At 40.6% G+C, this 25,147-nt stretch overlaps 1 protein-coding gene across 1 annotated transcript in view; it reads left to right on the top strand.

Annotated features, from left to right (window-relative positions):
* The window catches only part of LOC134225846 (protein groucho-like), a 134,192-nt gene extending 112,023 nt beyond the window's left edge, over positions 1-22,169 (top strand). The window contains exons 6-17 of the mRNA XM_062706254.1: positions 4,984-5,121; positions 5,203-5,457; positions 5,577-5,681; positions 5,760-5,850; positions 18,029-18,118; positions 18,682-18,861; positions 18,926-19,082; positions 19,163-19,412; positions 19,474-19,732; positions 19,809-19,973; positions 20,045-20,244; positions 20,933-22,169. Of these exons, the coding sequence (XP_062562238.1) occupies positions 4,984-5,121; positions 5,203-5,457; positions 5,577-5,681; positions 5,760-5,850; positions 18,029-18,118; positions 18,682-18,861; positions 18,926-19,082; positions 19,163-19,412; positions 19,474-19,732; positions 19,809-19,973; positions 20,045-20,244; positions 20,933-21,040 (1,998 nt within the window). The 3' untranslated portion in view covers positions 21,041-22,169. The remainder of the gene's footprint in view (positions 1-4,983; positions 5,122-5,202; positions 5,458-5,576; positions 5,682-5,759; positions 5,851-18,028; positions 18,119-18,681; positions 18,862-18,925; positions 19,083-19,162; positions 19,413-19,473; positions 19,733-19,808; positions 19,974-20,044; positions 20,245-20,932) is intronic.
* The last annotated feature ends 2,978 nt before the right edge of the window (positions 22,170-25,147 follow it).

Raw genomic sequence — 25,147 nt, 5'->3', positions numbered from 1 at the left:
GCCCCCCATAAATCCGGCCCTGCCTGGGCATAAAAGTATCATAGTTTTAGCCTACATGCAGGTAATCCACCGCCAAACCGACGTGCCTTTTCTTATACAATCTTTCAAAATTCGTGGCAATTTATTCCACTAATTCCATCTGTGCGATGATTTTTACAACAGCTCTCACATGTGTGTGGACAAACTCGAGCATGCACTTTTAAATGAATTTTATCAGCTATCGAATTATAATCAATATTCGGGTTTACATTCCATCTGAGAATGTTTATCATAAAGATCAATATTTTCATGCTAGAATTATTTTTTTTTAAGCGAATTGATTTCTGTAGTGATGGTATAGGATTTTTACTGTCAATTATAACATTGTGAAGAGATTTTAAATTAGGGTTGCCAATTTTGGAATTAGACAGGCCCGTCGGTTTGTCTCTTTGTCTGCACTTCTAAAAATATTTTCGTCAAAATTGTTTTGAAAAATGAACAAAAATTTCGGCCAATATAAAAAAAAATCTGGACCAACACTCAAAAGACTTCTTCGGAAGCTCTCCGAGAGTTCCGTTTGAAATTCATTCGGTAAACAACAAGAGTTCTTCGGGAAATTTCGTTGGATTTTTTTTGGAGATTCCTTCAAATATTTAAATATTTCTAATATTTAAATAGGAATTCATTCGAAACACTTCCGGAAATTATTTTAGGGATTCCTTGAGAAGTTTCTTTAGAAATTCCTACCAAAACTCTTTTCAGGTTATCCTTCAAGAATTCATTCAAAAATTCCTCCAGAAAAACTTTCGGAAACCTCTCGGGTTATTAAGAAAATTCCTGCAGGAATTATTTTGGTCATTCTTCCAAGGAATCTTTGGGGAAATCCCCCGGAAATGCCTTTGAAAATTTCTCCAGATATTCTTCCATAGTTTTCTCCTGGAAATCATTTGAAATCTCTAGATACAAATTTAGTAAATCCTCTGGAATTCCCCTCAGGAATTCTTCCGGAAATTGTGTTTCCTATGGAGATACTAAACGAGTTTTTGGGGGAGTATCTGACAGTTTTCCGAAGAGGTTTATAATGCATTTTCTCAAGGGATTTCCAAAGGAGCTTCTAATGGAATTTCCAAAGGAATGTCTACATGAACTCTCGAACGGATTCCTAACGGATTTTTCGAATGAAATTTCCAAAGGATTCCTAAAGAATGTGACGAAAGAAATCTTAAATGAATTTCTTAATCAATTTTCAGAGGTCTTGAGGAATTTTTGGAAGGGTTACTGGGCTTCGTGACCGTGCGGTTAGCGACGTCAATCGTCTAGACGCATGTGCTGTGGTGTGTGGGCTCGATTCCCGCTCCGGTAAGGAGAAAACTTTTAGTAAAGCTAGAAGTTCTCCACTGGTCCACTGGGTGTTTGTGTAGATGTCCTGCTCGTTGTCTCATACTAGATGTTAAATGTTCAGTCTGTGCGACCTCTGGTCGAAGACGGTGATCCTGTCTTTAAAAAAATTGCGGAGAAATGAAATTCCTGGAGGAGGTTCTGAACGAATTCTAAAGGGAAATTATTAAGAAATACAAATAATTTCTTCCTAGAGTTTCCGAAGGAAATTGCCGAAGCAATTTCTGGCAAAATTTCCAAATGGTTTCCCAATGGAATACCTCAGGAAATTAAATAAATCCTAAAGGAATTCCTAATACAATCCGTAAAACAAATTCCGGAGACATTTCTTAAGAACTGTGCGGATTTAGTTTTGCATTTTGTATAAGACATAAAACAAAAAATAACTGGAATTTTAATTCGTCTGTTTGCGCATCTTACTGCCCTATCCTCGTGATTTCTTGTATCTACCATTGCATCGGTTCGTGGTGGACCCAGCAGAGTTGAAGATTGAAAAGTTCTTCACCTGAAGTTTAGCAGCTGACTGATGTGCCTGTGGTGTTCGGGACCGTTTCTGAATGGAGAGAGGGTTTCTGCCGACAATTTAACCTAGGTGCAAATTTCGGCAGCACTTCCCTGAGCCATATCTTCGTTGGTTCAATGTGTTTGAGCGCTCTATCACATTTTATTTTACTTCTTCTTTTTTATTATATTCTTCCTGTATTATTGCGCCACTCTTACATAGTAATATTCTTCACATAGTCACGAAAGTACGGATTTTCAAGACAACTGTTTCATGCAGGAATTTCTTCTATTTAGTGAGTCACGTGCCTTGGTTCTACTTCGTCTTCGTAGTAAATTAATTCATATGGAACTAAGTTCAGGTGGTCCTAGAGGAAAACCTTCTGCAGCTAAGTGGCACTAACCTACCGGTTAATCAATTTTAGTTGTCCTGTCCATTTATAGTCCTTTCTAAGCTGTTGATGTCAGCAAGATACACAAGAAAATCCATTTGTAAACTTTCACAATTCAATTACTATTACGAAAAAAAAAACCGGCTGCAAAAAAACTGATGTTGAAAAAACACGTCAGTTCGCGAGACATGACTACTACAATCTTTTTTCATCCTTGAGAAAATTTCTAACGAGCTAAAAAGATTCACACTCGCTCCAAATGTATTATACACAAAATCCCAGTGTGGAGGATGTAATGCCAATAAGAAAAAGAAGAAGAACTGACTACTCACGCTTTGATTCTGAGATTTAAAATTAACGGACCTGGGCGGACATAAGAACTTACATGACCCAACATATGCTAAATGCCGAATCTTTCGGTGACAGAACATGGGAATTTAGTGGCGTAGAATTCGATTTTCGGAGAAATATTCAACCCAAAAACCACTGGAGATGGGTGAGGTGCTTATATGACCAAACATAGTCTTCTTCAGCTAAAAAACTAGCTTGTTATGCTAAAATTGTTTGTTGGGAATTGCTTACGATGTTTTCTGACAAAATAAGCAATGCAGACGTTCCGATAAAATAGCTTCTTGGATCAACAAATCGGTTGGTTTTACTTCAAAAGTAAAGCTCAAAATGTCTCAGGTTCATGTAGTGATGATAGATAATAAGTGCTATTTTATGACTTATTGCATTTGATGATGATATGAGAGCAGGTGATCCGACGCCCAAAACTTTCTCGAAATATCTTCCACTACGACAAACTCGGTTCGCTCGTTATGCAGTCAATTGTACATTAGCATCTCATATTGAATTAGAAATTCTAGCAATAACCGCTAAGCACCATCCCTCCATTTAATGACTAGTGATGACCACAATCTTGCACAACAATGCACTTTGCTTCGAAACCGAGAACGGTAGTGACTTCTTGACACCTTTGACACCGCAACAGCACAGCACAGCCCATATGCAGTTCAAGTTTGTGCCACCGTTCGCCAGCTATTGGGCTGAGCAAAGAGCAACCGCAGAACCTTTGTAACATCAAGAACTCTGAATACTGTATGACCACCCCTCGGGTCAGCTGGTCAACTTAGTTTAGCTCGCCAGTTCCAAGCGGCCCAACGGAACTATGCGATCTACCAACCAACGTCCCCCCCGTTCGGCGAAGGCAAATGCAATTACAACTTTTGACACGGATTTAATTACAGTCATGTATTTTAAATGGTAAACGGGATGAACCGGATGGTCCGTTGCAGCGAGCGAGCACTGCTGGAACTGGTGTACACCATATGGGAAACAGCGGACATTGGCTTAGAACAGCTGTTTCAGTGCAGTTAGAATATTTGTAACCGACCTTTGTCCGCCATTTGACTTTTCCAAGCTGTGAGAAAAGTGTCATTTTCTAATTTGACCTCACCGATTATAATTTATGTACACGTAAGCAATGCTACTTTTGAATTGAATTCAGTGATTTTTTGAACTCAACCCAAATCCAAACAATAGCGAGCAAAATTCCAATAGGTGAAACAATCGCCGATGTTTTTTCCCTTCTCGATACCGGTCATGTTTGGGTAGCTAGCTTCCAATGTTTCTGCTGGAACTGGAAGAGAGCCATGTGAGAGCACCGCCTCCGGATCCAATGTACTACAACCGGCTACCAACAACCAACAAACCAACATCGAACTTTACAATTCACGAGAAATAACGGAGGAGGAAGCACCGGAAGAGGGGATGTAGTCCGACAAGGTCTGTGTAAGCGCTTGTACCACAAATGTGTTACAAGCTTTGCACTTCGATAGTTGTGTGGGGTTGTTTGGTGTTGCCGAGATGGGATGTTGGATGGTTCAGCGGAGGCTGGCGGCTGCTCGCCGTGCGGTGGTACGAGAGGATGTACAAAAAGTTGTTGGCTGGTAAAAGAACATGAACATGACGCTGCTGGGCTGTTGTTGACTACATGTTATAGAGAATTATTGTGCTTGCTGTAAAATGTACGAATGTTAAAATTGTAACATCGCTGAAAAGGCTTTCATGGAATTGCCATTGCTTTCAAAGTGCAGTATTATAGAGACCAAGTCCTTGGTAGATTTTTCACTCCCAATCATTTTCAACCACAATATTTGCTTCGCTAAATTGATTTCTTATCAACCCTTTCATGAACCAATTCTATAGCCTCTATTCAATTTATCTGTCTTGCTGAACCATAATCCACATACGTACCGATCTACAAACTTCTCCACCGTGCCAAAGTTCCCATTTTCACACGCCATTTATCAAATTGCATTCCGAGCGTGACCTGCAGTTTTAGTAGCCGGGGACAGAGCTGACATCGTCTCCGAAGCTTGCACCTAGACAGAAACGTAGGGAAACGACGAAAAAATTCAAACACTCTTCGGAATTCCTTCCTCAGTGAACCAGAACACCGTCACCAATCTATCGGTTGATGACCAACCCTACCAAGCTTGGTTGGAATCAGGGGCGGTAGAGCGCAGTACCGTAAATAGTTGAAGCATTCCTTGCTTGCACACGAGCATCCGGGGGAAAAAATCCCAATGTGTGACCAAACGAACGAACGCCGGAGCTATAGCGAACGAATGAACGAATGGCAGGTCCGATGCCGGACCCAATTCAATTATGCTCAATTTTCATACTTTTTTCCCCCTCTTCTTTCCAGTCGGAGATCGCGAAAAGGTTAAATGCAATAATCACCCAGATTGTACCGTTCCTGTCGCAGGAACACCAGCAGCAGGTGCTGACCGCAGTCGAACGGGCGAAACAGATCACCATGTCCGAGTTGAACGCTGTGATAGGGGTAAGTTGCGTCGCGTTTCGTCCACGCCGCGCCAATAAATTCAATCATAAATCTAACTTGATTCCGCTTTCTTCCTTCCAGCAACAGCGACCGGATCTGCCGCGGCTGCTGCAACAGATGCACGCCTCCCAAATCCCCGGAGCGCACGGAGCACCTCCCATGCCCGTTGGGATGCCCCACCCTAGTCTCGGCCCGGGTGCCCTCGGTGGCCCCCTTGGAGCCCTCGGCAGCACACCTCCCCAGCACTCTTTAGCCATCCTCAACAAGCAGGAACTGCACCGGCCCGAGGAGTCCAAGAGCAGCAATAGCAACATCATGCCCCTGGACGACCGGCATGTAAGTATGGAGGGTAGAGCCCCCGGCGGATAATATCTATTTTAGCCCTAATGGTTGTTCTTTCCGTTTCTCCTGTTCGTCGCCGCCGTCCCCATCACCATTTCATCACCCGATTGCAGCGAAGTTCCATTTCACCCACCGACCGAGACAAGTACCGAACGCGGACGCCCGAGTCTTCCCACGAGCTGAAGAAGGTCAAGAAGGAGGAGAAGGACATGGGTCATGTGAGTAATTATTGCCGGCGCGTTTAATCGATTATCGATGGGAGAATAATTTGAACTTGGTTTCGTTTTTTTTTGCAGTCCGATGGAGAGAAGTCTGATCAGGATCTCGTTGTTGATGACGCTTCGGAAATTAACCCGATGAGCCCGCTGCCCAACCAGCACCATAACGGTAAGTGCTATTCCATTAGTTAAATTTTAAGTTTCTAGTTTCAATAACCATGTTTGGATTAAACTATTATAAAGTTACCCTAAAACCGTGACAATTCCGGGATTAAAAAGATTGTCAGTTGAATATAATTTAGTCCAAAAGGCATCAGAATAGAACGGCAACGATCAAAACAAAGAAGTAATTGCATTCTAATTTCTCTTGGTTTACATTTTGATCTGATTAAATTCTTTTTTGTTTTGAATATCCTTTTGATATGGGGTCTCCATTAGACTTGCGAGCCAAGGCGGAGGATTGCCAATCCGGAGATTGCGAGTTCTCGGTTTGGTCTAGGATGTTTCGAGTGGGAAACATTTTCGACGACTGGGCATAGTTTATCCATTGTACTTTCCACACGGGATACATACTTATGCAATGGCGAGCATAGAAAAGCTTTCAATTAATAACTGAAGAAATGCTAATAGAATACTAAGTCGAAAAGCCGGCCAAGTTCCAGTTGAAATGTAGAGCCACTGAAGAAGACGAGAAGATGGCTTTGATACGGATTGAATTCGTTAAGACTGTAGTTTTACTCAATCTGCGTTGCGATTAGATGCGATTAGGATTGTACATATTTGGAATTTTCCAAATCAGTTTGAATTCGATCAGGGCTGCATTTGCATTTGATTTGAGCTTAATTTGGACAGCATATGAATATTTTTTGCATACTTTATTTTTTTTACGGGATCTCTGCAAAGTGGTCAACTTTTGCCGACAGCCGTGCCCCAGCAAATATGCCGAGATTTCTGTCAAAATTGCTGGAAATCAGCAAATTATTTGCCGAAAATCATCTAACAAACATCATTTCTGCCGGAATACCAGTTTATTATTTTGCTGGCGCACGGCTAAGCGGATTTTTGCCGAGCTGCAGAAATAAAAACTAAGTGTGTGGATCTGCATTGGAATAATATGTTGGGTAAGGCTTAATTTCAGAATAATATCGAGTGGAATTAAAAAGGAAGTTTAAAAGAATTCCCCAAAAAAAAATCTAATAAGCTCCTGAAAAAAAATTGAAAAATTTCCCGGGACATTTAGAAGAATTTATCGCAAAAACTTTAAAGAATTTAGAAGGGGGAAATTAAAAAAAAATAGAAGAAATTCTTAAGGGAAATCAGAAAAAAAATTATGAGGAAATTCAGAATAAAAATCCGTGGATAATCCGGCTCAATATGTATTGGAGCGCAGGGTTTGCAGAAATCGATCTCAATAGATAACGAACAACGATAAAAGAGAGGCAAAAACTGTTCCGAATCATAACAAGCCATGATAACAAATTTATCAAACTTGTATACAAGTGCGAAAAAACAGAATCGGATAGGCAGCCCCCACAGAAAAATGGTGACTTTGTTTTCGCTCCTTTCGTGTTGGTTACTGCACAGCTGTGTAGAACAAGTTGAAATGCATCATCAAAGCCAGTGCTCCCCGTATTTAGAGCTTTTTGAAAGAAATTTATCAAGGGGTATAGCATCCCGAGTCAGTTCTCTATCATGACAGCTTGCGAAAAAAGTCTCTCGAGGTATGCTACATGTCGTATATGTATACAGAGATGATAAGTGAGAGACTTGTTCTTTCTCTTTAGGATTCAATCCCTGTTGGAGCGATGGTACGTTCGCCTGCTATACAATCACTAGCTAACTAGCGTGGATATCAGACTGTGACTACTTCCACTTCGCTCGCTGCTGAAGCTGGCTGACGTAGTTTAATTGCCAGCAACGCCAGTCGTGGTCTTGGACCATTTTTTATCTCCTGTTGTAGACGAGTCAGACGATTCAAATAATGTCGTTCAGGTCGAGTACCGAGATGGCAACGACGAGTTCGCATTGTGCGAAGTTCTCAGTTTGCTTCGACGAAAGCAGTCGCATTGTTGCAATGTAGTTTGAGTACGACTGCGACGTTGTTGGCGTTTATGCAGGCGACAGATGATAAGTCGGTGACAACTTTGAGGTGAACATCTTTAACCACGAGGCATTCGATAGTCCTACGATATTTAACAACGCACCCCTTCCTCTTTACGGACGCATAGCTGCGTATAAAAACGATCTAGCGTCTGATACGCGAACTAGTAGAATAGGTTTTATCATTTTTTGATGAACCTGTGGCAGATGACTGCAAGTGCGAGCCTGAGACCGTCGTGTAAAGTGTTCGGGTCCGAGTTTGAGTACACCAAGTCTGGGCAATTCAAACTGTTCTATGAATAACTTCAGGCCGTCAAGAAATGGCTCCGACGTTGGCAAAGTAGCAGCAGTTGGGCTTGTCGTACGATGATACTCTAAACTAGACACTCGTGCTGACTGTCGACGGAGTGTTTGAGGACACTTGGTCCATGCGACCACAAATGTAATTTCTAGTGGGCTTCGTGGCCGTGTGGCTAGTGTCGACAGGGACTCAATCATATTGTGCTGCAAAGTGTTGGCTCGATTTCCACCTCAGTTGCAAAACGTAAGAAAAAAGTGTTCGGCAGAGCCAATGGACGTTACATGCTGGTCTCTTTGACTAAGGTGGGTTTTTGAGCTTTATTTACGTGATTTTTTTTTTTTTGTAAAGTCTAATGTGATGCTTCCTTCACAGCAGAGTGGAAGCATTTAACGTGTTGTTTCTTTGACTAAATATGATTTGCCATAATTCCTCGAGAAATCATATCGGCAGAATTCAGCTTCAACGGTACATGTATCCAATCAGACTCCTGGGTAAGATGCTGGATCTGTGATATTCAGTTCGGTACGATAACCTTCCACTCATTCGACTGGTGTTTTACTCCATGCAATGCAGAACCCAAAACTTAGGAGGTTCGACAAAATCTGTTGTTCTCGCTCCAGCCGTTGGCAGAGCGTTCAGGTCGAATTCTGTCCACGTAGTGGAGTGATACAATTTGGCTGTCAGTAGATGACTGTGGTACTGTCGGATTCGTCAGTTGAGACGACGTCGTAGGTGCAGCGGCCGTATGCTGCTTTCGATGCATCGCATAAGCAATGCAAACTGTATTGCCGATTCTTAACTACTCTGCGCGACACGAAGAGGACTTGTTGCTGGTTGAGCACTGAGCGATAGATTGCCCACCAGGAAGCGTGCTTTTCGGACAGTTCGTCGTTCTACGGACAGCGTTCTGGTCAAAGAACTTGGACAAACATTTTAACTTTGACCGCTGTACGTCCTAGAAGTTCGAGAGGCTGCGGTTAGTCACGATATTCAGCGGCGGCAAAGCTGGAATCTTGAACTGCTGGAATATGTCCGACTGCAGTAACCAGAATAGTCTCAGAGTCTTGACCGTACTCAAACGATCCATTTCGAGCTCGGGTTTGGTTTCCCACAATTGATGAGGGACGTAGCTGAGGACAGAATTGTCGTTTGTTGCCTATTTTCCGAGCAGGAGACCTGTTTTCAGTATTTCCATTAACTGCCGACAGTTGAACTGGGGATGACGTGAAATATGTCAACGTGTGGCTGTTACTTCTCAGCTGTTAGCTTTGGAAGCACTAGGAAGTCCAGAGAGTAACGTACCGCAGCGTGATGCTAATGACTTGAACGTTTCCGGAAAACTGACCAATTCCACTAACTGGCGAATTAAATTTCACACGCTTCAGCCGGAATTTCTGGCATAGCGATTCATAGATGAAATTAGTTTGGGTACTACTGGCGCTAGCGAAATGGTCATTGTTGTCGACGTCCTTCACCGTTGATAGCACGACCGTTTCATGAGTTGGAGTGGTGGAGACAATACGATTGCGTAAGCGAACGAAACGACGAATTCGTGAGCGGTTCCACAAAGAAAAAAACGCGGTTTCTTACGGTAGGGGCAATTATTCGTATTATCTGTAGCGACATGGGCTGTAAGCAACGATTAGGTTCAAACTGATTAATGGTTTGGTTTTGTGATTCACTTGGGATTACTACTCTTGCAGTGAGCCAGAACCCAGGCAACTGCAAAAACGCTCGATGCGAATGCTCTTGTCTCCAGAAACTGATTCTTTTTCAGTTCACAACGAATCTATCGGTCACCTCCGACAGTGCCGAAGCGGATTCCTTCTTCAGCGGATTGGTCGTTAGTAGAGCTCAAAACAATCTTTTAGAAGATTCCACCCAGCTTGATTATCGTCGGCAGAAATGTCTAGTGCGTCTAGTGCGATGCTTGCAAATAATTCTGCTACTGACAATTGCTGAATAGAATGAATTAGCGGAACAAAAACAATGCGAAATGAAATCCAATCGTCAATCTTCCCGACAAAATATCGAAATACAGGAGTAAGGAGGGACAGTTGAAGGTTTTTTTTTGTAAAGTTCCCTCAGGCCTCTAAAACCTGATTTTTTTTTCAAGTGTGGCGAGGAAATCGTTTCACAACTCATCCAGGTACTCGATTTGTGTGTTTATTGGCTGTTCAGTGGGCTTATATGACCGATTATTAAAGTCATTAATCATCATAAGTCGAGCTCACGGTATAAAAATTTTATTGACGTGTATGAAATTTTTATTCAAAAAAAAATCATTACTGTAGGAGCTGGTTCAGTCCTGGTTCCGTCGAATGGGCTATTGGTCCCCATCAGAATGCCCCATTCTCTAGAATTACATTCCCCAGGACGATCCATTCTCCAGAATGAAATTTCCGAAATTCTCCAGAATGCGCCATTCTCCGGAAAATAATCCTCCCATTCCCCTAGAAAAAAGAATCAGGTACATTATAACGATTCCACTTCAATCTTCCGCCGAATGGCTTCCTTCAAATTTTCATTCTTTCTGAGCAGTTTTTTTTGTAGATGCGTTCCACACAAACCTCCTCTTAAAAGAACCCCTCTCTAATATTTATCCTATACATCGATAGTAGAGAGTCCATCCTGATATAAAAAAAACTCGGAATTTGATTAATTTCGGGATTTTCCGAATCCCGGGAAATATTTTTTGAAATTCCAAAAATCCCAGGATATCCAGGGACAAAACAAAATTCAACGAATTCATGAATTTACAATGTTCTAAAAAGTAAATATGTATATTATGTGGAAGATATTGATTTGAAAAATGTATTGGAGGTAACCACTTTCCTTTCGATGGGACGACCCACTGAGAGATTTGCTGCAATAAAAAATAAAAAAAATAACAGGTTTGCACTACTCTACAAGGAACACCTGAAATTTTTTTTTACTGCGAAAACGGTGCGAACTTGACTTTTACATTTCTTTTGACCAACTCCTAATCCAATTTTATTAGATACAAATCATAAACAATAATTTTATTGGCGTTGTGGCGGTTCGAAAATATTGAACAGAGTTTTCCGACGTTCAGTGCAGTATTAGTCTGCTATCAGAAAGCTTTTCGAGAAGAATAAGTTCAGTATCCAGCTTTTTACGAGCACTAATAGCCGTCTTAGTTGAGCTCAGTCATTGATTTATTGTTTTCAAAGTTCCGTTAAAACTCCTACATTTTTTTATATTTTTTATGAAAAATTTCTGAGACGAAGAATTTTAGTTTATTATATGTCCTATTATATAATGAACAAAAATTCAAAGCTAAAATATTGCTCATTTTAGAACGTGGGCTATTATTTTCTATCTTTTACCCAAAATGCCAAGGTCTTCCGGAAAACAACAAATAAGGGGCATTAGGGTAAAACGAGGTCTTGCCGCTTCGACTCTTGCGACTCCCCATAAAGTTCTACGATTTGTGTGAAAATTGCAGCGCAACCCGCCAGTACCGAACCGAGATATTGAATTTATTCGCGTTATGGACATTTTTTTCCCCGTTGTGCATTGTCGGTCGAGTTTGTAAGCCCAATGTATGGCCCTCAATCACGTCACTTTCCAGAGGACATTTTGGACAATATAGAGAACTTGCTACCTGCGAAAATGCTTTTGTTGGGGATAAAGCAATTGCAGGGATCGTTTCAATAATGCCATAAAGCTTTACGTTCCGGAGACGAGCCAGCCTCGGGCTGAAAGTCTCCTTTTTTTCCTGTTCGGGTGTGCCACTGCGACCTGTTATTAGATCTATTGTAGCGTTACCCGTATCCTTAGTGTTAAAGTGCATGTGCATGCAGTTTCGGTTTCGATACAGTTGTTGTTTTGTTTCCTCAAGAGCACCATGACAAGGTCCCGCTATTTAGACCCTTCACAGAGAGCAATCCCATTGAAGGCGCGCTCCTTATCAATAGGAAATCAATCCTTTCTTGAGAAAACAGAACAGTGATACTGTTTTTGGCCATGCATCGGAGCCCTAGCCACATCCTTGTCTTGCTTCTAGAATATCACCAGTAAACAATGAAAACCCGGGATTTAGCTCTGTCTACAAGACCATTTCAAGCAAGAGAATTTGTTCAGTACAGCCATCGGGGGTGAGAATGGGTCAGCGCTCTCACCGGCAGCTTGAATAACAAGCGATAGAATAGCAAAATCGTTCAAAATGGTCTCTTATATTTTAGTCTTCTTGCCCTCAGATACATTCAATCTATTCTATACACATTCTAAGTAGTTGAACGACGGTAATAAGAACTTCCGTGTGTTCCTCTCACTACCATTTTCACCAGTTCATGAAGAGTTAGTACGTATTTAAGCCCCTAACTCGATTTTTCCAGCAGTCAGTTCAGCCTAGGACCGGGTACCGAGGTTTTTTAACTAATTGCTTGAAAAGTTGTTTCCGCTGCATATAGCCTAGCCTCAAACAAGAGGAATTCGAGTCTTTCAACTGTCTGCAAGGTAACATTAATTATGTTTTATTTCTGAGACTGCTGTTGGTAGCGGGGACTAAATACGATGAATCCTTAATTACCACAACTTGTTGCCCTAGCTAGAAAAATGGATTAAGCTAGGGCTCTGTTTGGTAGATCTTACACCGCAACACACTACGTCAAAGTGATCTACCGTGTTACGGGACAGAGAAAGTCTCCTTAATAAAGACACAAAAAAGAGCCTTCTATAAAAAGTTCGGTTTTGGAGCAGTTCTATAGCATTTCCGTATACTTAGTATACGAGAAAGGCAAAAAAAGAAAAAAGCTTTACGTTGCTTCTGTAAACACGTAAACAAAAAGCCTGGACTTTTTTTATAAAACATTGCCATTGCCTCAACCCGCCAGCCGTTGCATCCAGTGAAAACTCCAAGTTACTTTCGATTCAGATCAACTATGATCTTTTTTTTACAATGTTCTGAAAACTCAGATGTGAATATTTACATCTCGATGGGACTAGAACCCACAACCCTCCGTACGCTAGACTGATGCTTTTAACCAACTAAGCTACGAAGGACCTCCTACGAATGGAGCTTGTTAAAATGTAAAGTACTGACCTCGAGTACAGAGTACAGAATTGAGGTGTATTGGAACCAGATTTTTACCAAGAAAACGGCTGTAGATGAGCCTAAATACGCTCAGGTAACTTGTTTAGCAGGGTTCGTAATGCTCACTCACAGGATAGGATAATCACTCACGAAAATTTTCGTCGCTTTTCGGCTATGAAAAACAATCTGATAAGTAAAAATTATTTTTCGCACACTTAGATTGCCGCGAAAAGTTGGTTCGCTCGTTGCCTTTCCTATCCTCTAGCCTTTTCGAGCCATCACCATTGCAAACGGTAGTAGGAAACATATATCCTAATACCTACATGCAGATAGCGTGGTGGTGTGACTAGAGTGAGCGCATCACTACGGTATTATTGTTGATGTTCTATGTTTAAATCCCGTCGCGGCTGTACCATTTTTCAAAATTTTCGGCGATAAATCTCGCGAAAATAAATGTGAGAAACAGCGCCAAAACGAAAAAAAAATCATTTAATAGGCATGAATTTCGTTAATCTTCCAAGGCTAGCTCTAGTCTCATCGAAATGAAAAGTTTAGTTGCGGCAACACCTATGTCGAGGAAGAATATTGAGCGATGATACGGCGTCACAGACAGAAAAAAAACCTTAAATTCGTTTCTGAATATTAAACTTGCCTTGCCAGAACGTGCCTCATCTTATTCCCATCCACTATAAAGGATGTAATAAGTAATAATAGCATAGACCAGGCCTGCCCAACCTTTTCACGCCAAGGGCCAATTTTTTTAAAATTTTCAAAATCATCAGTGTTTTTTTTTTTCATTATCTAAAAAACTAAACTCGATTGTTGCATGAGGAATCCATTTGAAACATTTCAGGAAAATTATTCAAATCGGTAAACGGTGTTGATAAAATGGGAATTTAGTTACTTTACCAGCATATTTGCATGAACTGTTTTCAACGGGATGAGAGAAATGTACCAGATTTCAGCAACCCACTGTGCCAAAGGGCTTCATGTTCAAGTCATTGAGATGTTTGGCGATATCTGCTAGAAAGGCCGAGAAAAACTCATCTATTCAGGATCATTCAGCTCGAGTAGTGGTTTTCCTTTATCTTGTAAAAAACAGTTCCATTTTTCTTTCGAAAAAAATCTCTTAAGCATGGTACCAAAGTGTAGTTGAACTTCGCAATAATACAGGAAGTCTTCGTATTCGTCATTTCCGTCAACATCATTTATAATTGGTGGTGGTTAAGATCCCTAACGTTGATAAAGTTGATTGTCTTAATAACAAACGTCAATACTTGAGGAAAATTGATCGTTTTCGCATATCGATTCTATTGGTGAATATGCAGTATGGCAGGGAATATTTATTTATTTATTTGTCCACCGTCTTCAACATATAATTGTTGCACAGACTGTAACTTAAAGTAGTAACCTTAACCTATTTTTAAACGTAGACTTACTAATATTAAAATCGAAACAGTCGCTCATCATATCTTTGTGATTGCTTTTCCATGCTTAGAATTGTCACAACGCCATTGTTATTTCCTGTCATTGATTGCTGGTGCTGCATCAATCGCAAGGCCACTTGAGTTTTCCAAGGAGAAAAATAGTTCATTCGCACAGGTCTTATCAGCCCTCAGGGTTTCTGGTTAGTTGTTCCCTGCATAGGGTTCGAAGCTGCCAATTTCTCTGTCATTCGGAAATGACCATCAATTCCTCTCATGAACACAGCCAATTTTGCAACGTTTCTTTTTTATCTTTATTAGAGAAGCTTGCAGCCCTGGGTTGGCTCACCTCTATGCCACGTTTTTCACGTCAGTATTTTCATCGTTTGCGAGAGAATTTCACGTAACGTAGCTTTCAAATCTTCTGCAAATCGTAGCTTTCAAAACTTTCACTCTTCACCGTGTTCCGCGCAAACTAATGCTTCTGAAGGAGGCTATTTCCTTGAGACTTACGATGTTGTAAACAACAACCTAAATTCTTTCCTTAACAAGCTCTCCGTCCTGGAAAAATTTCATCCGTTTTGCCAAAACCCTACTAACAGCAAAACTGGCCCGTACTGCATTTTCTGACTTCGTATGTTCTTGAGTGAAGAGAGTTGTTGTTTCTATAATCCATTGAATTAATAATTTGAATCAATGAATGTAAATTTAAATTGATTGAGCGCCCTGTTCTACCAACTTGTGTTTCGTACCTCAAATATCATATTTCATAGAATGCTTGGATTCAGATTTTATTCTTTCAATATAGCAAAACTTTCTGAACAAATTGAGCAAACCGGTCTTCCTTTTTCAACGTGAACGTAAACTACTCGTGACAAACTTTATTGGAAACGTTTCAAGCTTTGATTAAAAACTTACGTATTAAATAATTAATAATAAAAAAGAACTTCCCGAGCCAGCTAGAAAACCTGGTGGGCCGAATCTGAGTTTATTTTTCTTACGCGCCGCGGGCCACAAAAAATGGAGTCGAGGGCCGCATCCGGCCCGCGGGCCGTACGTTGGGCAGCCCTGGCATAGACCATGCTTTACGCAACCGTACGTGAAAAAGAGGCTTCGCAACTACGGACCAAGTGCAGAAGAAATACGAGTTGTGCTCAAAATAAGGTATACTGTATTGAAAAATGGTTCCTAGCATTGTGCAAAATAAATTTCAACAAAAAATATAAATAACAAATTAAATTCTCATGGGATGGCTTCAACAATGATTGGATCCATATGTAATCAGTTGTCACCGAATGTAAAAATTCGCAAAAAAATACAGTTTTTCGGGTAGACCGTCACTTGCCATTTGGGCTAAGAACACGCCATTTTGATCATTTCCACTGTTTTCTAATGTAAATGCAATCAAAAATAATATTCAATTTAACCACAAACATAATAAAATGCTTCTTTGATAATTTCCACATTTTTTTTCTACGAAAAACTTAGGTTTATTAAATTATAGAAATAAATCAATAATTTAAACCATTCATAATTTAAATAATTACACGTACGCAATCAAACATTGCTAGTGTCGGCTACAAGCGTCTGTTGAATCCGCGCCAAATCAAAGTGTTTGCTTTTTTCAGTAAGTTTCCGTATCATTAAGCAAAGCAATTCCGGGATCCCAGAATTTCCCGGGATGTGCAACATTGTCTATCCCGGATCCCGGGACCTAAAAAAAGTGTAGGTAAATGGACTCTCTTATCGATAGTCGCTTTTCAAAAGCATGTGAAGTAATGAAAAGAAAATATAAAAAAGAGGATACCTAACTACTTCTATAACATAACCTCTTTTCACCTTTTCTCGAAATATACTAGTCGAGGATATGGTTTGTTCCTCAAGTTTTTCTGAGTTCTTCTTCTAATGCATGTATTTCCGCACTGTTCAGGGCAAAAGAGGTTTTAATTGCTGCTATGAAAGAACGCATTGGCACGGGATGATGTAAAAGAGGATATGATCCCTTCTTTGAAAGCACACATTTGCTCGGAGAGCAAAATAGGATGTCATGGATGGATTTGCCTTTTTTAAGGTCACTCCTCACGGAATTCAAGTTTCAAAGTGCTCGCGTTTTCGGGGGTACACCACTTGATACGGAAGCAACGTACAACTGTCATTTTTATTATTTCACGCATGCTGCGACGCAGCAAAGCTGAATCACCAAAAATGACAGTTGTGCGCCTCCTCCGAATCGAGTGGTGTACCCCCGAAAACGCGGGCACTTTGAAACAAAGGCAAAAGGGGGTATGATTCCTTATCTAAAGCAATTTAGTATTATCTATGGAATGGTGCTCTATGGGGTATGGGTTTCTGGATATTTTGGGGATCGTCTTACTGGGGAAGTGAGTGTTATGAACATTGTGTTGTTCTTGGGAGAGCGGTGCATTATGGGAACATGATTTCTGGGGTATCTTTATCTAGGCAATGAGTTTCTGGGGAATGACACTCAATCAAACATACTTTGTATTGGCTCTTCAAGCTTAAGCCAATCCATTTTGCACTCTTCAACAGCGCCTCCGAGATTCACATCTGAACTTTTGCTTTCTGTAAATCCACCCCACTACCGTTTCGTTAGCGCAAGCATTCCAGTCTTTTTCCAGAAAACCTTCGACATAAAACAGCCGCAACAATTCGGAGCTTTTCCAGAGCGTTTTCTACAAATCTCAAAGCGAATAATATACTAATCATTAAATTACCTTATTTTCCAAAGTGTTTCTCGACAAGATAAGTCTAAATCAATCAGAAAACTTATCATTCAATGCAGACAGAGCACCACCGACATCACTAACAAGTCGAAACCGAAGAAAAATGTTCCTATAACTCCACCACTTTCTTACTTACTTACAAATACTATGTTCGCACTACGGCCTGAATAACATGTTATTCAAATTATCGACAAAAGAAAGCTCATCAAGATAGCCGAATAACATGCTACAAGGCCCTAGTGCAAACATAGTATAACAAAACAATAATTTGGAATCAGTAAAGGGTCAAACACAATGGGTACGTTTGCGTGCGTTTTGACAGTTTTCTCATGGGAAAACTGTCAAAACGCACGCAAACGTATCCATTGTGTTTGGCCCATAACAACTAGGCGGATCCGTTATTTATGCCATCAAAGCACACTGAAAGTGAATTGCCTAATTTTATAAATCTTACCCTTATAATCACTAAACAAGGTAGCTAAGGATTGATAAGACTCTTCTATTGGGATTAGTACGTTAGCAGCCTTAGAAACTCCTCGATAGGGTATTCCCTAGCAGTTTTTTAAAAATTAATTTTGAAATCGATTTGAACTTCGTCCATAAATGCGTTTGATACTAAGGAACAAATTACGAACACACGTTCCAGCGTTAAAAACAATTTTCTTTTGAATTTAATAGAACATGCAAAATCTAAAAAAAATGTATTTTTTTGTTTTCAGGAACCGCTTCCCCTCGCGAAAATGGTATGATGCCAAAAAAGTTAGACGTTCAAGACCGTGAACGCATTGGAACCCACTCACCTCGATCAGGTATGTCGTCGTGTTTTTACAGTAAATTAATATCCTTTTTTGCCTCAATACTTTTACGTATTTTAATTCGACGTCATAAATTCGCCTTATACAGTAAATTTTTATCATTGGTTCGATATTATGCTCAGCCACTTCTGACTTCACGGCAGAATTCTTCAAACCTCCATTGTGGTTTTTCGTTGGTATTCCCGCTTCAAGATGCTGATGACATTGGAATATTCTTGAGTAATAACTTCCCGGATGCTCCAAATATTGTTGTTTTTGGTTGAGCAAAGTAATCCTTTTTGTTACTATTCCGTGGATTATATGGAATCAATTAACTACTCGTTTTCCTTGAAGGCATACACCGTTAAGGTTAAGGATTTCGCAAATATTTGGATTCACTCTGTATGGATAATTTTGGAGCCATAAATTAATTTAGGCAAATCTTGTCTTGTGGAACAAAAATGGAGGATAACGACAAACAAAAATGTCTTTCAAAAATACAATCTTTTCCGCTTTTCCGCTCATTAAGGTTTCAAGATTTCTAAGCTCTGAACATACGATTTCGTCTCTTCTTCCAGGAACTTCCTCCAACGCTTCCACCCCATCCAACAAGAAAATGGACGACAAACCAACGACGCCGATTGCCAAACCTGCCACCCCGACCAACTCGGCCGCCAGCAATGGCGTGCCCAAAGTCGTTAACAAACCGCCAGTATTGAACCCAGGATATCCGCCGTACCTGGGTGGCCCCTTAAATGGTAATTTACTCTTTTCCATTTGTCCACTATCGAATCAATCGTTCAACGATTTTTTGTTTCCTAGGAGCGCCACATGAACTGCAAGCTGCCTACGGAGGTCCTGGAGTACACAACAATCTACCGCCCTCGTTGAACAACTACGCGCGGGCACCACTGGCCTTCGATCCGCACCCGCAGATGCGAGCCCCACTGGGGCCGATCGGCATTCCTGGAGGAAAACCGTAAGTGATTTCAGGAAAAAAGTTTTTTTTTTCAACCGAAACTTACGCCGTGCATTATTTTTCTTCACCCCCAACAACAGTGCCTACTCGTTTCACGTGAACGCCGAGGGCCAAATGCAACCGGTGCCCTTTCCGCAGGACGCCCTGGTAGGACCGGGGATTCCGCGGCACGCCCGCCAAATTAGCTCCCTCAACCACGGCGAAGTGGTATGCGCCGTAACGATCTCGAACCCCACCAAGTACGTCTACACGGGCGGCAAGGGTTGCGTCAAGGCGTGGGACATCTCCCAGCCCAGCAACAAGAACCCCGTCTCGCAGTTGGACTGTTTGGTAAGTGTTTTAGATTTAACTTCCGCTGACAATCAACTGACAATCATTTTCCAATCGACAGCAACGGGACAACTACATCCGCTCGGTAAAGCTGCTGCCCGATGGTCGGACACTGATCGTCGGCGGTGAAGCCTCCAACCTCTCGATCTGGGATCTCGCTAGTCCAACACCGCGCATCAAGGCCGAACTGACCTCGAATGCGCCCGCCTGCTACGCGCTGGCCATCTCGCCCGACTCGAAAGTGTGCTTCTCGTGCTGCTCCGACGGTAACATTGCCGTGTGGGACCTGCAAAACCAGACCCTGCTGCGGCAGTTCCAAGGTAAGTTTTCGGTTATTATGCATATCTACTTGTTAAGTAGAGGAATATCTAATGAATTTTGAATCGTTCTGATCAGGTCACACCGATGGAGCGTCCTGCATTGATATTAGCGCTGATGGTACAAAACTGTGGACCGGTGGTTTGGACAACACCGTCCGGTCATGGGATCTGCGGGAAGGCAGACAACTGCAGCAGCATGACTTTACCTCGCAGATCTTCTCGCTGGGTTACTGTCCTACCGGTAAGTTAATTCTCTTCATAGTCTTGATTGTTTTGGAAATTTTAATCAATAACGCATGTTTCCCTTTGTAGGAGAATGGCTCGCCGTCGGTATGGAGAACTCCAACGTCGAGGTGCTACACGCCACCAAACCGGACAAATATCAGCTCCACCTGCACGAGAGCTGTGTGCTAAGCTTGAAGTTCGCCGCCTGCGGCAAGTGGTTCGTGTCCACCGGCAAGGACAACCTACTGAATGCGTGGAGGACGCCGTACGGTGCCTCAATCTTCCAGGTGAGTTCTTTTTTATCAATTGTGTCATGGAATAACTCCTTTTTAGAATTCTGATTCAGGAAACATAAAAGTAAAGTCTAATACCTTAGAGAAATTACGTATCCAAGATTGTAGAAGATATCTTCATCACAATCAATGGAAATTATGCAGAATTTTAAACATTCCGTGTTCAAACAGGAAATTCGCATGGAAAACATTGGCTTTGTATTTCCATAAACCTTTTCAACAGGTTTGACCTTAAGCGTAGAAGTACAATGCTTTCTGGATGGTAACATCCAATAACAGCTAGTAACTCAGTAGACTGAAGTGCAAAGCTTTATTGCTTGGTTATGCCTGCTTCCCTTGACCACGAAGCGTAAAACCAATAACCATTAGGAACAACAGTGTGATGGCATCATTGTCAACGCCAGTAAACGTAAGCAAATAGTTGAGAACAATGAAGTAAATAACGCCCAGATGTTTTGTTTGAAGGCGCACTATTTTCAACTATTCTAATATGAATCAGACATATTTTAATTTGACCCCTGGAATAGATCACTCAATCCTGGATTCCATTTTTAGTCTATCTAATGCCATTATTTGAATTAGTGATGCTACTAAAAGATAAAAGAAGTAATGGATCAAATGTTTTGTTTTATACATTTTAATCTGACAAATTCATCAATCTCTCCCCTCTTATTTCTTCCAGTCAAAGGAATCATCCTCCGTATTAAGCTGTGATATCTCGGCCGACGATAAGTACATCGTGACCGGATCGGGAGACAAAAAGGCCACCGTGTACGAGGTCATCTACTAGTGGTACTAGATTGGTTCGCCCAGAGACCCCTCTCAAGACGAATAGAAATAAAATCAAGGAAAATACAAACACATACACACCCACACACAGAGACGAGTAAGCAATCAACACTGAAACAAATCGAAACACCACTTGCGTTGGCTTGGACGCGTCGAAAGCTGGTGCACCAAAAGTGTCATATAATTAGTTCGTTAGGCAGCGAAGAAGCGAAGCAAACCAGTTTAAGCAGGAAGCACTGACGAAAGATTGAAATAAAACCTGTAAAGCCTGATTACACTCATTAAGCTACACTCTAAGCTATAAACGAAAACAGAATCCATTTAACGGTGTAAAAAGTACGTCTTGTATATCCACAAGCAAAAAAGTCCCAACCTGTAAAAAGCCTAATATCTTCCTATATATAAGGGCGTAAAAACTATACAAATAAACTTAAACGGATAGTAAAACAAATAGAAAAAAGTGCTCTCAACAGTAACACACAAGAAAGATGGACCCTTTAATCTCCCCCCACACAAAAACACAAAGTGTCCCATTATTTCTACTGTATTATAATAACCGTGACTCAAAATGCGAAGAAGATCTTTTGTTAGGTTCCGAATTTTTTTCCACCGCTGTTCGTGGACAGATCCAATTAGAGGTAGTCGGATCGATTTCCGTTCCCGTTGTTTGGGGACGCGTAGGAATTTGTTTCTTAGTTGGTAATGTGTAGAAAGAGAGAGAGAGAGTATTAGAATATTGTTTATTTGTCCCACACGAAATAGTAATATGGAAAAGCTTTACTTTCTGTTGAATTCATTCGTCGCGAAATTTACTATTTCCTAGGTGAATTACGAAGCTTAGAGATTCAGTAGAATGCTTGTGTTAATAATAGTTTATAGAGTGTTCTCCTCGCGAACGCGGAATGGTATGATCTTTATTTGTGGCAAAGAGAAAGTTTAATTAATGACTAGTGAATATTTGTAATGGCATCAGTAGAAGCAGCAGATACATACAAATTAAGCAAATGGACAACAGCTACTACCTACTCATTGCGTAGTTGCTACGGAGTATGTAAAGATAACAATATGTAATTATTGTTTTTTTTTATGGAAAAAATAATACTGAAAATTGTTCTTATTTTTCAATCAAATATTGCTCGTTCTGTTTCATCCGAAAGCTCCTTAGTCCTTATTCCTGGAAAATGTTCAACAAAACACTTAAACCACAGCATTTATGGCTGCTTTGAACGTTCGTTTTGACGATTATATTGTTAATCCAATTGGATAATATAATCGTTCATGATGATGTAAATCCATTCGAAAGTTGGAAAAACTACGAAAACCATATGACAGACCGGAACAATACAAAGAAAATTGCAGCGTACTGTTTATATAAGATCTATCATAAGCGTAAAGGACAAACGTGAAGTGATCGAAAGCGTAAAGCAACATTTCAACCTGAGCAGCACAGTGAGGATCAAAATAACGGAATAGGTGGCTATGTCATCTATGACGGTAGAAGATCAAAGGCTGGTTTTTCATTAGCACAATCAACGTCCATAGCCCCACATTCAGGAAGCACTATTATGATGATAAGGACGTCAAAAAAAATCCTACGAAATTTGTACGGTCAGGTTGACCAGTATGAGGAGATTGGACCGACTATTGCAAAGTTCAGCGCGCCTCGGCTGACGGACGCAAGAAACACGCAACTTCTAACAAACTCAACGCATACCTTAAAGGTCCCATGTCGCCATCCCAGATATGCAAATATAAAAATGAGAGCATCTTAACGGCACAAAGTGTGGTCATCGTAAGGTGGAAGCAGCATTTCGAGGAACACTGGAATGATGTACATTGTATACAGATAGTGAGAGTCAAGGCAGCGGAGGAGACGTTAGTTCAGCGCATGATGGGATCCAACCAGTCCCACTTGAAGGGATTTTTAGGAAACTATCCAACAACTAAATACCAATAAAGCAGCTGGTAAGGATGATATCGAAGCTGATTTCATCAAGATGGGCCCGGAAAGGTGGCCACTTGCCTGTACAAACTGATAGTCAGAATCTGGGAAACAGAACAGCTACAGGAGCCATGGAAGAAAGAGGCAGTATGCCCCATCTACCAGAATGGCGACAAGCCGCAGTTTGAGAACTTTACAACGATAATCATCCTAAATGCCGCCTCCAATCCAAAGTGATATTCCAGTAGTTCCTGTAGTTTGCTAGTTTGTTTTATTTCTGGGGACCCTAATTTATTTTTGCTAGATCAGCTGGAGTACGGATGCAGTCATTAAAAATGTATAAAATATCGATTTACCAAATTCAATATGAGTAAAATTTACCGATTAAGACGAACTTCACAACGAAAAGCTAAACAATTGATCAGAACTCCAAAACAATTTGGAGAACGTAGAACATCTGCATGAATCTAATTTGCATCTGCAACAAACTAATTTGGACTGTACATTCAACGCAAGGGCTCTAATAACTAGTTTGGACATGCTGGATTGATTCCGATTGTATACCATCAGTCGTACCCGATCAGGAATGCATAACAAAATTATATCTCAATTATATCAATGGTTGTTATTTAAAACAACGTGTGTTATAATTAGACAATTCGGTAAAAATGTGTCTTGGGCCAGTTTTATTTCATATCAAAATTACAACAACATTAGTTATGATTATTTTCACAAAATAATTGCCTACATCTTTTGTAGACATTGGAAATAAAATCGGAAGCAATCACCTTCAGTATAACTTGATCCCGCTCGATATAGACGAATCCAAGTAAAAATAAGAAGAAGACACACGACGGTGTTAACTTTGACAGATCCTACAGCACAGCATAGGAAGATCATTTTAAAATGCTTATAATAAATTCTAGACAAAATGTAATTAAAATCTGATTGAAGTATGATACGGAAAAAGTTCCGAACTGTATGATAGATACATTTTTGGAAAATATTGAAAAATTGAGATAAGCTTCCGAATATGTAATTCAGAACTTTTTCCGTACCCTACATTAATCAGATTTTAATTACAATTTCTCTAGAATTTATTATAAGCATTTTAAAATGATCTTCCTATGCTGTGCTGTAGGATCTGTCAAAGTTAACACCGTCGTGTGTCTTCTTCTTATTTTTACTTGGATTCGTCTATTAATGCATAGCTGGAACAAAGTTAATTGCCTACATTATGGATGGAAATCCGTCGTGGTAGCGTACCAGCTTTCTATCCGTGATGTAGGCAATTACCTTGGAAGCCTAGTAGTAGCCTAATGAATTATTGGCAGTGGCTGATTTGCTACTCGCCGCTTCCACTTCCAGGCGCTATCGTATATGCGCAAATAGCCAGCGTACGCAAATATACTATATTAACAATATGATTCACTCTCACGAAATTTTGGCGACACCACATGTGGCGCCAACTCGCGTCCGAAAGGATCGATACACACGTAAATCGAACTACCCAAAATATGACGATCGTTTTACACACACTTCAAAATGTCATCATGAAAAAATATAGGGATGCTTGATGTTTTTTTGCAAACTTAATCGATTATGTTTAATCGAATGCAAACGGAAAATCAAATGTTGTAGCAGAAGTGTGGTAGGCATATTTTTGTGGAAATGTATAATAAATTTGATATAGCTCGTTGAACTGTATCCGGCGGGACCATACCGGTGCACCATTTCGAAATTGACGCTCGCTGAAGCAGTTAGAGAGCTACACGAGGTTACTGTGGAGGTTTACGTTCTTCTCGCATTGTACCTACTCGCTCTCTGTTTCGCACACCATGTTGCTGTATGCTCATTTGACTGCAACACAGAGGCGTCATGATTCTTTGGGAAATTTGACATTAAAGAAATCAATGAATTGTCTGAGACAAACAGCAAGTTGTCTGCATGGCTTATTATACGTATCTAAAATTAGTTGAGATATCCTTTGTCACTATTTAATCCGCACTTTATTGTTTTTTTTGGTTGAATCTGGTTGAAAGTAAATTTAACAAGATACGTTGAAGAATAGCTTAAATATAACATTTGGAATGCATTTAAATTTATATAGAATGAGGAATTATTCCAGCTAAGATTTGACAGTTGGGTAGAAAACCTTATTGAGAA

This window comes from Armigeres subalbatus, chromosome 3, assembly GCF_024139115.2.
Source record: "Armigeres subalbatus isolate Guangzhou_Male chromosome 3, GZ_Asu_2, whole genome shotgun sequence".
In the NCBI taxonomy this organism is placed as follows: Eukaryota; Metazoa; Arthropoda; class Insecta; order Diptera; family Culicidae; genus Armigeres; species Armigeres subalbatus.
Note: the sequence above shows the minus strand (reverse complement) of the source record. Positions and strands in the feature narration are given on the sequence as shown.